We start from the raw sequence: 12,156 nt of genomic DNA on the forward strand, positions 1-12,156 counted from the left end.
AATTACTTTAGACTAATGGTCACTAAAATTCATCACTTATTACTATTTAATTTTTTTCTCTTGTGGTTCAAAATATACTCAGCATTAAAAGAAATTCAAACTCGGACAAATTAACATGAAAAAAAAGAGTGGTTCTTACTCTGTGTTTCAATTATGCATTTGTATTCAGATTTTTCACGCCACAATAGAATTTCTCTCGTAACTTTTCACTCAGAAGATGATTTGAAAATCAATTTGGTCCATTAAAATTCTAACAAAAGTTAAGTTCTTCGTTTGGAAAGCTATCCACAGAATTTCCAATTTCCAAACTAAAATTTTTAATTTCTCAATCATATGTCTTAAATGTAAAAATGCCAGAATTAGTCATATACTGCTTAATTAATTGTCTACAAGTAATAAAGATTTGGCAATAACAAAGAGTAATGAATATACCTATTACAAAATTGGACCTTAGGGATGGTAGAAGAACATGGTGTTATACTCTGCTATTAGAAATTCAAACTCCAGAAGAAACTCGACAATTGTAGCAGCCTTAAGAAAGATTTGATTAAGTCGTAATTAACATGTCTTTGAAAATATGAATATTTAGTCGTAAGAAATACAAAGTTATGAGTAAAATTCGAACCTGCGACTTCAAGGTGAGTATAGAAAGACCATATCATTTGATCTATAACCCATTCACTTATTTTAATATTTTTTTATCTCAAGTGTTCTTTTGACATTTACCACTTGTTACTGTTGTTATCCAAGTTAGACGACTTATTTATTTTGTCAGAATCAATAAAATTCTTGCTTTTGGAAAAAGAAAAAGTAAAAAAAGTGGCTCCTTAGTATTGTTCAATCAAATTAAAAAATCATATTATTTTTTAGCTAATAATAACCATCAATATTTTCTAAAATCACTTTTTTATCACCATCGCCAATTAGCAGCCGACCTCTATTAGTCTCTCTAAATCTTAAATTATAAATCTTAAATTTTAAACTTTTAAATCCTAAATGCTAAATCTTAAATTGCAAATCTTCCAAGAATAAAAATTAACAAATAATGTCATAATAAAAAATTAGTTAATATTAACTAATTAAAAGTTAATCTTAATGTTTTTAATTTGTGTCAAAATTACCGTAAACGTTAACTCTATGTAAAATTTTAGGGATAAAATTAAAAAGTTTTAAGGATAATTTTAACTTTTGATACAAATCAAAATCATTAAAAACAAAATTGAATAAATTTAAAACGTTAAAAATAAAATTGAATGAAATGAAACGTTAAAAATATTTAAAAAAAATTACAAAACGATAGGAATAAAAAGTATACATTATCCACTATTTTTTAAATGTAACATTGTTTTAAACAAATATCTTTATATCACTAATCAAATAAATGCATCTAACATCATTTGCAATTTTCTTTACATTAGTTCGGCTATAAAAGAAAAAGGGTGCTACAATTGAAAATCCACTAATAGGTATAATAGTGATAGGAACCGAAGAAATTAACAAGAGAAATGGGAGCTGAACTTTCACGAGAAGTTGATGAGGAGCCTCGCAACCACCAACACCAGCAGCTGTTGAGGCCACAATCACAATCACAACCACAGCCTCAGCCGCAATTATCAAGAACGCAGTCTCCACAGCTAAGAAGGCCACAGTCACAACCACAACCACAACCGCAACGGCAGCCTGTGGCAAATAATGAAGGAGCTACCAGCAAGGATGGATGGTTACTACCATCAAAACCATCCATCAAAGCCACAAACTCATCAGTGGAAAATTATTCCCCCACAAGAGTTGTAAAACCCAACAAGGGAAACAATCATCACCAATCCATGATAGCCACTACTAAATCCTCCAGAGAACTGATGATGAATCTTCCATATAGATATGAAGACATATTGAAGGGTGCAGACTCACCGGTTCATACATCTTCCAAGGAGAAGTTGCTTGATCAGCTATATTCTGGAGTCTTCTTAGACCATAACACTAAGGCAAGCTCAACACTCTATCTTTCTTTATTGATCAACTTGTCGCATGCCATATTATCTTTAGTTTAATATAATATAATTCTCTATTGAGCATTGATTATCATTATTGACAGAAATATTGGATAGAAAAGAAGTCCAATAGCAACTGTTTCATGTTATACGCAAGAGCACTATCAATCACGTGGGCAGAAAATCAACATTATTGGAAATGGGTAACCCAGAAAGAATCAAGGTCCGCATTTAGTTAAAATGAATCTTATGATCAAAGCACATTGATTTATCTTAGACAGCTTTTTTATCTAGTCCTAACTGATTAGAGCGAGTTATGTTCCCCAGGAACTCTATATGAAGTGTCGTTTATTGTAATGTTGAAGGATCCGGCGCAAGGGTGGGAAGTTCCGGTCAACGTTAGACTCGTGCTTCCGGGAGGTAAAAAGCAGCAACACAAGGAGAGTTTGATTGAGAAGTTACAAATGCAGTATATAGAGATTCCGGTTGGCGAGTTTGTAGCATCTGAAAAAGATGGTGGGGAGATGGAGGTGTCTCTGTATGAGTATGAAGGTGGCATGTGGAAGCAGGGACTTGTGATCAAAGGTGTTGCCATCAAACCAAAGGAACTAAGCTAGACAGTAATGAGATTTCTTTCTTTGATGTACGAAATCTTAGGAAGGATCAAATAGAGAACACGAGCTAATAGTTTTAGTAACTTAAGCATATGATACTATGTTGTAGTGTTTCCAAAATAAGACTCTTTTAGGTGCATTAGTTGCACTATTGCAGTCGTCAAAAAAGTTTTAACAGAGGGCATCGAATTATGAATAATGAACGGGAATTATGAATTATTTATTGGATTTTAAAATAGTCGAATAAACAGTAACGTTTTACATGAACTTTGCACAACGAACACCACTCTTGGAACCATGAGTTAATGGTAGAAAGATGGTCATAACGAATACATATAATTCACAAATCATACATGAAAACATGGAGGAACATGGCAGCACCATCATTTCAGTTCTTATATACAAGTGATGGCGGCCACAATCAAACTGTACAGAAGGTGTTCCTCCCTGTTCACTCATTCAATCAACCGAAACAGATGCATTAGGCATCCACTGAAACGGTCACAGCTTTCAGTTTAACATGTTGTTTACCCTCGCGAACAGTGACGGTAGCATGAGCCTTAGTCCCATCATGTTTAACTGATATGGATCTCATCTCCATTTTATCATGACTATTGCTTTGTTCATCTTGGTCTTTGGAAATAACATCCCATTCCTCTTTAAGGGATGCTACTTCTATACCCTTCTCTTTGTGACTCTCCATTTCAAAAGCAGTGGGTAGAATCACATAATCATTCAGGGGATCGTAAAAAGGATCTGGGTCTCCAGCTCTCAGCCAGTGCTTGATAATCCGGAATAGATGAGGTTCGCAGAGGATACCCCGATGTTCACCTGGAATTCCAACTCTTGCCTCAGCATTGAGCCCATCAGCCTGCATTTGAGATGATGATATAGCATATTAAACATAAGGCAGAATTAGAAGACATGAATTGCAGGTAGAATGATGCAGGAGAGGGATCCATAAATATCTTGGTCCCCCAATATTAGCTTGTTAATTGAATTATGATTCATGGAGGGTGAATTGTGCCAATGGAAACTTTATTGGTGTAATTATGTGGCAGTTGAAATTCCAGGGAAAGTAGATTTTTTCTAGAATATATCCAACAAGAAATAAGGGATTTAGTCAACCAATATTTCCCAGAGTTCCACAAGTCACCAAGTGCAATCCTCCCAACATAGCTTCACATTGAAAAATATGTTAAACCAACCACAGTTGTAACAAATTCACATACTTCAAGGCATTTTTAGATTCGACTAATCACGAACTGCATAAAGACCAGCATAGGGAAGTTAGCAAACCTTAGCTGACTCTACTGGGACTGTTCCATCACCATCAACGCATATATATTTGGCCTGAATATTACAGAAATGTTAGCCTCGGCAATTGAATGAAAAAATAAAATGATGAAACAGTTGTTTTAACAGAGTGCACATTTCAAGTTAAACTTCTATCACAACAGAGACAGAAGACCTAAGTTGCAAGTCAATAAAAGAATTAAATGTATACCAATCTGAAAGAATATTTCCTTTTTCAAATTAGGGAAATAAATTTTAAGCAAATTTGAGGCCAGAGAATGCCACATTCAAAAGCTAGGACAAAAAGGAATTCAAAAATTTAAAATTTATTAATCACACTATTGAAGACAGCTTTTACTAATCAGCATAATACATGCAAAAATTATAAAATTTTTTGTCAGACCAGAATCCAAATGAAAGTCTGTCCTGGTTTTAATATTGATATTAGTGTAAACAAAAGCTGTAACACAAAATTAGAGAATCAATACAGTATGCAGAAAAGCTAATTGCCTCGCTCCACTTTGAAATGTAAGATAAATCAAAGCATACATATTTAGTACAATTAAAAATGGTAATGACCTCAAAATATCGTAGCTGTTCCAGATCAGTTACAGGCTTGTCCTGACTTCCATAGCTGCAGAATTGTAATTATGTAGACTGAGGTTAATATATTTTCTAAGCTAAACCTGCTAGAATAACATTCTTAGTACAGTTGATAAACTCCAATTCTGGGTATCAAGCAAAGATTTGGTATATGCATTACCAAACAGTATGAGATGTTGCAAGATTGGTTCCATAAATATTGTAAAATTTAACTCCTGAGGGAAGTTTGGCTGAGGAAAGAATCTCCCATGTTTCATTTGCCCATTTCAAGATGTCTGAATTGAAAGGCAGGGGCAAATCCAAACCATTGCAATTAATCTGCATCACAAATAGGCGTCATAGCAATGTCATTAAGCTCTGCACTAGTAAACACACTAGTAACTACATCAGTAAATCTTCAATAAACAGGCAAAAGATGTACTTTGCAAATATATTGATGCACTTCTACAGTGCATGAAAATAAGAACATAACCAGCTCCAACGCACCCAAGAAACAGGGTTTCATGTATCAAATTGAATGAAGTTCAATCAATTGTACATAATGAAAAAAAGCAGAGTTGCTTTCATTACAGAAATATAGGAGATACTTAAATTTACTCCTTTCTAAGCAACAAAGAGTCAGTAACTCACTGTGTTAGTTGCAAGTGCTTCCTTGAGAACACCAACGTTATCAGATGGTGTATATGATTCAAGAATAATACGAGAGTTCCCATCGGAATCATGCTTGCGAAACAATTCCAGACGAGGAATGACTTGCCAATTAAAATTACGAGGGCCCATCAATTCGTATATAGATGGACATTCCATCAGCTGTACCATTATAACAAGCTTCGTTAAATAACTCTAAAATGTGGACACAAGCAAATAGAAAGAGAGAAGACATAACCCAGCAACACATACCCTGAAAAGTCTAAATCAGCTATTCAATATCAAGTGATCATTCTCATGAATCCATTTATCAATAACTTGTACAAAATAACAAGAATAATGGCAGATAAAAATACTCGTTTTCATTGCAAACTTCCTTTTTCTACATAGTATATACCCATACATCTAAAAAGCATGATGAGGAATTATGATGGCTAATATAACTTGTTAGGCTTTCTTAGGGTTTTGCACTTGGTTTTAGGCTTTTAGCCTTTAAGTAATATTGATTTCTATGTTCCAGCTTCTTCATACTCATTAACAATTAATATATTACATGAATATCGATGTCAGTTGCCAGCACTAAAGGTAGGATAATTTGACAAGATAGTCCCGGAAAAAAAAGACATTAAGATTGGTAAGATATACTAAAAAAATTGTCATACGCAATAATAATATACTAAGAAAGGGAGGATGACTCAAAATTTTCCTGACAGGTGCTATATGAATAATTGAACTCAACACAAATATTCAGAGAGTAAGTTATCTTGTTTTTACCAACTGGTGCATGCTCCATTTGGAAATATAAAGCCTCTGCTCCCATCCCTCCACAAACGACATTCCGTTTAGAAAGGTAGAATTGGTACATCCAGGTGCACCTGCAGAGCATGCATTCTTCAATTAAATTTACCAAAGAAAATAAATATTTAACCATGCCCCACGTTGTTGAACTGAAATACTAGAAGAGGCATTTCAACGCAATATATACTAACTTATTTACTTTTGAATTTCTAAGTATACATATAGCAGAATTGATTAGTAGTTAGTGCTTACCCTGGAATGGAGCACAAACTGCAATCCAATTTTTCACGTACTTCTCAAAAATCTGCAAAAAGACAGGTACAAATCATAGGCTTTAACTTTTGAGGTTAATGAAAAGAGTAAATACAAATTGACAATGGAAAAGAATCAAAGATTATGTTGTAAAGGATCTACATAATAAAACACTGATTTGAGAAGCTGAGTAGTTGTATTACATCAGTATGGAGGGCCATAAAACATTTCACCAAAATACCACCCATAGAATGAGTTATGATGTTTATCTTTTTCCCCCCTGCAGAATTATACACTGCTGCTAGTTTTGCAGCCAACTTGTCCATTGTTTCGGGCAACCTAAATGAAATAAAAGCACAGTTGATAAAGAAATTACTTTCATTTTCATAAATACCATAGTTGTCAAGAGACTTAAATAGTTCACATCCTGCCACTCCAAGTTTGATCAAATTAATATAATTAAACACTTCAAAAATTTCCAATTTCAAATTAATTTATTACCTGTTGCTTTGGCGAAAATCATACCCAAAGCCAAAAAGTGTTGTCCCCTCTTGATACCCCCATTTGAGCATTTCAACGATCATGTCATGGAAATAATACACAGACTCAGATCCAATTACCTGCATCACAAAATTTAACCAGGATCCAAAGTCAACTCTTTACCTATCTGAGCTAAAGTTCATGCATATCATCTTACAAACAGGCATACCAAGTCAGGGTCCAAAATATCAATAGCATAGAGCCCATGCCTATCTTCAGGAACCGCAATAGTTGTCTTTGGATCCATGGATTCGGTTTTCCCTAGTTTCAAAAGAGATCACCATAAATTTTAAACCAACCAAATTTAGAGTTTTCTTGCAGCAGACTCTTCAGCATAAAATACTGGTGCATCCATTGCAATAAATAAAGAACCAAACCGAGCAAACTTTTAAGCTTAGATAGTCAGATACATCATAAGAATGCATAACATAAAAATTACTCAATCAAGAGGTTGCTCCATGGTTTTGCACACTCTCAGTCTCACCGCCATCACTAACTGATGTAAGTACAAACTAAATAGAGAAAAATTACACTTACACGCCCTTTAACCAATTAAAATTAAGCTTTCTTTAATCCAGCAAGGAATTCATAACCTCATACTTGGTAGTTCCCAAAAAGAAACTACCTTGTGAACCAATTATATAACTGAATAGCATGAGCTTAACATTATTTAATTATTTATTTATCTATTTATTTTCCACCAATTTATGGTTCACCTGTAGAAGAATCGTAACGTGACCAAAGCTTGGTCTTCAGCTTGTACTCGGCCGCGACGAATCGAACCCATACTCGTTCATAACTATCATCATCAATGTTAACGGCGTGGAGAATGGAGCCACCAATACCAGGCACCAACAAAACAGGGTCAAGATCGCTGTTCACGTTTGCCCCTGTTTGCTTGGGCTTCTTGTTGAGCTTCAACCAGAGCTCCAAGGCTCGAACAAGATCATCGAATCCGATCGCCATCTCTAATATGACTGGAAAAAACCCCTAGGAATGGGAAAGCTGAAAAACTGATCGACGTGCTCGTTGAAATTGGGGATTGAGAGCGTATGTACAAGTTCGAAACCCTAACCTAATTGATTGGAAATGGTGATTGGATTTGGGAGGAATTAGGGTTTCAAAATTGGGGAAGAAGAGGGGTGTTTCGTGGGGATGATGAAGATCACACTGGTTTCAACGGGACACAGCGTAAATTGAAAAGAAAGAGAAGATAATGTGATAATGTGATCATGTGAATTTGTGAATGGTGAATTGGAAATTTTCTTCATTAATTTCCACATGTTTGACGTTTGATTTAATTTACCTGTATTTTTACTGTTTTGACCTTTTTCTGTTTATTTATCTATGTTTTTATTATTTTGTATTAATTTAGTATTAATCAATTTTCATTTTTTTTACCAAAAATATTTATTTAGTATTCTCCATTAGTGAAATCTGTAACTATCATGAATTGATGATGATGAACAAGAAAGTATCATTTTCCAACTGTTTTTATATATTCTTAAGTTCTTAATTTTTTATTAATCAATTCCATTATTTTATTCTAATTTTTTTCTATAATTAAAGAATCATTTCTCCACAGAAAAAAATAAACTAACTCACTATTAATTTTTACTTTTTTCTTTCACCCTCTCTCTTTCCTTTTTCTTTTAATTTTATTTTCTTCATTTATAATAATTTTATTGTCTACTTTCTATTTTCTTAGTTTAAAAAATACAACATATGAGTGAAATTGTTGATAGAAATTAGAAAATCTAGCCTATAAAAAGAGAAGCAAAAGATATATTTTTCCTTCGATTTTAAAAATGATAGAAAAAAGTATTTGAATTTTTGTCCAAAAAATACAAACATAAAAAAAGTAAAATGACAAATAAATCTATAAAAATTTATACTTTAAAGAAATTAATTTTAAAAAAAATATTAATAAAGTCCTCTAAGATAATAGATAATTAGATATAGATACATTATCTCTAAATTAATCTTTGTGATTACTGATTAGGATAAAAAATTTTAATTTAAACTACTTTATCTACGGTTGTTATCTTGAAAGATTTTATTAATATTTTTTTAAAAAAATTAATCTATTTAAAATATAAATTTTTAAAAATTTATTTATCATTTTATTAAAAAAATAAAAAGACAAGAGACAGTCAGAAGGGCCACTAGCATGCTACATTGCTACTACATTGTAAGCATTTATAATAAAAATTTAATTTTCATACATTAAGTTTAAAAAAATTTTAGATAAATATGTAATCTTATATTATCACATAAATAAAAAATAACCTAATCATCAAATTTAATATTTAAAATAATCTAAATGCATCATCTAATTGAAAAGTTATATACACTGTAAATACATTAAATTAATCTTTTATAACAATAAAGAAAAAAATATTAATAATATTATTTAATACTAAACAAATTTATCTCTGTTTGCCTTTATTCAACCTTCATGGCTGAAATTGATGTAATATTCCAGATTTCATTCATTCACGTATCTTGGTTTTACTTTGCTTACTCAAATATGTAGGCTTCTTATGAAAAACGTAACCGAGCAATTATTGACTTTATTCATTGTGATGGTACGTGGAGAGTCAATCCTTTGTAGTATCCCTTACATATTGTTTGAATTGAGGGATTTTGAAGGGAAAGAAAATAGAAGGAAAGAAAATGAATGGAAAAGTAAATTTTTTGTTGTTTGGATGAGAAGAGAAAATAGAGAGGAAAGAAAAAAATAGTGTGGGACCCACTAAATTATTTTCTTTCCATAAATGAGAAGAAAATGAAGAGAAATGGGAGCAATAGAAATAAAATTACACATTTACCCCTTATCATTAATAAAGTATAATTTACATATAATATATATAAGGGTATTAATGTAATTTTATACTTATTATAATTTTCTTTCTTCTCACTTTTCTTTCCATCCAAACAAAAGAAAATTTTCTCTTTATTTTCTTTCCTTCTATTTTCTCTTAATCCAAACAACATACAAATAACTCTAATTTTCCTTCTATTTTCTTTCCACTCATTTTCTTTCCTCTCATTTTCTTTCCTCCCATTTTCTTTTCTATACCCAAACAAAGCATTAATTTTCATAGTTTGAATGGCCCCATATGTGGGTCTTTTGATGAACATTTTGCATAGTTATCTGAACGGTCTTACTTTTTTTTTTTAGTTTAAACAACTTTTGGAATTTTATTTTAAGAACCTTTCTCCAAAATGATTATAGTTTTTAGCAACTGCCTTTTGTTGAATTAGATCTTTTAATGCTATTTTTTTGTTAAGTTAAAAATGATATCGGCGAACTAGGTCGGTATAGTAATTTCTTTTATAAGTTCTGACTTCGTGTAATCGGATTTTGTCAAATTACTTTTACACTTTGTTTTTATTCCGTCTTGATTTTGAGGTCAGTCTTATAAATTTCTTACATAACTTCTTATATTAATTTGTACCTCGTCGCTTCATCTCGTTGACCATTTTTGGTCTGGCAATGATTTTCGCAGTTTATCGAGTTTAAATTAATACATTTTTATAGAAAACTTTTAAAAAAGAAGTGGATTTATCATTGACAAATGAAAAAATGCCTTTACATAAATTTGCTACTAAGGACTTCGACGACTCTTAGCCCTTATTATGGTGCCTCGTTAAAACCCTCATCAGAAAAAAAAAAACCCTACTTAGAAAAAAATCTTAAAGTCGGGAAAAAGAGTACACCAAGGAACAAGGTGCGCTACTTAACTGTAGTACTTCTTTAAGTTACACGTGTGCCATGACCTCGGGAGTTTCCTTCCTTGTAGGTCGGACACTTCGTAGTAACCTTTCCCTAAGACTTCAATAATCTTGTAGGGTCATTTCCAGTTTGCGGCTAGCTTTCCTTTGCCCAACTTTTGAATCTCCATGTCATTTTGGATCAGTATAAGGACGTTGGTGTACGAAATTGACTCCGCAATATTCGGACAGATAGACTGACATATGATGACAAGTCATCTTAACCTAGTTTCACTAGTCGTTTTCTTTGTTGTCATTAGGTTTTATGCACTTTCTTGCATTCTAAGTAAGTGATTTGGAATGGAAATGCATAACTTCTTTGAATCAAACAACCACCACATAATTGATGCTAAATCATGAGGTTTAGGCTAAATTTAATTGAGTTTTAATGATTTATAAACCTTGTGAATTTGGTGATACTTTGATTGGTTGTTTTGATTAATTGTAGGTAAAGAAAAGAAGAAAAGAAGAAAGCGTGGCCTAAAAAGTGTGGCAAAGAAAGGAGGAAGTGTGGCGCATGAAACCTTGAAGCTCACTCCAAGAGTACAATGCTCACTAAGTGAGCGCTACACTCACTCCCATGGGACCAAGGCACAATGCTCTGCTCACTTTGTGAGCTGAGCACAATAGGAAGCCAAGAAACAAGGAAAAGAAAAACAATGCTCAGCTCACCAAGTGAGCATTGCCGAAAGCATTGAGGAATAATTCAAAGAAAACAAGTTGCAAGTGCATGCCCCAAGACTTGAACCCATGACCAAGGAGGATGAGGGAGGCGCTACTCACAAGGAAAATAAGCCAAAAATGGCCAAAATGCATCCCCCAAGGTTCGAACCCCACACCTTGAGGAAGCAAGGAAGCAAGGCACCACAAGAAAACCAAGGAAAAACTTCAGCGCATGCTTCCCATGGGTTTCGAACCAAGGACCTTCCTTTGAAAGAGCCAATGCTCAGCTCACTTAGTGAGCAGAGCATTATACTTGGTGCATCACACAAGAACATCTCGGCACGGCCAGGGGAGTGGAGCGCGCACCAAGACACGGGCCAGCAGCACAAGACGCGCACCAAATTGGCACCAAGGCACCAATGCTCAGCTCAACTTGTGAGCTGAGCGTTGATAAACCCCATTTTGACGGTTTATCTTGCATTGATTTTAAGAGATTTTAATACTTTTACCCTCATTTATCCTTGAATTAGCATAGTTTTGGGATTGTCTCCTTAATTGTGCTTAGATGTGAAAACATACTTTTTAAGACTTAAAATAGCTAAATCTAATTCTCCTTGATTCCATTAGATGCCTTGATATGTTTGTTAGTGATTTCAGATTGAAAAGGGCTAGGAATGGATCAAAGGAGTGAAGAGGGAAAGCATGCAAAGTGGAGAAATCATGAAAAGCCAAAGAAGTTGAACTCGCCCATGGACGCGCGCGCGCACCTGCGCTTGCGCGTTGACGAATGGATTTTTGACGGTTTAGAATTTTACAAATGAAATCTCGTCGAAGTATAGTCTCTAAACCAACAATAATCCTCTCATACAAAAATTTGTTTGTCACAAGTACAAACCCCTAAAATCTATAAACCGAAGTATTTAAACCTCGGGTCGTTCTCCCTAGGATTTACAATAAAGTGTTTTGTTATTGGT

The 12,156-nt window shown here is 33.4% G+C and overlaps 2 protein-coding genes across 2 annotated transcripts; one reads left to right on the plus strand and one right to left on the minus strand.

Annotated features, from left to right (window-relative positions):
• The first annotated feature begins 1,436 nt into the window (after positions 1–1,436).
• On the plus strand, positions 1,437–2,811 carry LOC107483989 (protein PHLOEM PROTEIN 2-LIKE A1). Its single transcript, XM_021140339.2, is given in 2 exon segments — positions 1,437–1,985; positions 2,096–2,811. Coding segments are annotated over 2 exon segments (993 nt in total). The 5' UTR covers positions 1,437–1,505; the 3' UTR covers positions 2,609–2,811.
• Positions 2,795–7,865, minus strand: LOC107483988 (lecithin-cholesterol acyltransferase-like 4; the record flags this gene model as incomplete). Its single annotated transcript, XM_016104597.2, is given in 11 exon segments — positions 2,795–3,476; positions 3,905–3,958; positions 4,481–4,535; positions 4,665–4,822; positions 5,135–5,314; positions 5,927–6,027; positions 6,203–6,254; positions 6,406–6,541; positions 6,704–6,822; positions 6,912–7,003; positions 7,459–7,865. Coding segments are annotated over 11 exon segments (1,587 nt in total). The 3' UTR covers positions 2,795–3,086.
• Between the last annotated feature and the right edge of the window lie 4,291 nt (positions 7,866–12,156).

This window comes from Arachis duranensis, chromosome 4 (assembly GCF_000817695.3).
Source record: "Arachis duranensis cultivar V14167 chromosome 4, aradu.V14167.gnm2.J7QH, whole genome shotgun sequence".
NCBI lineage: Eukaryota > Viridiplantae > Streptophyta > Magnoliopsida > Fabales > Fabaceae > Arachis > Arachis duranensis.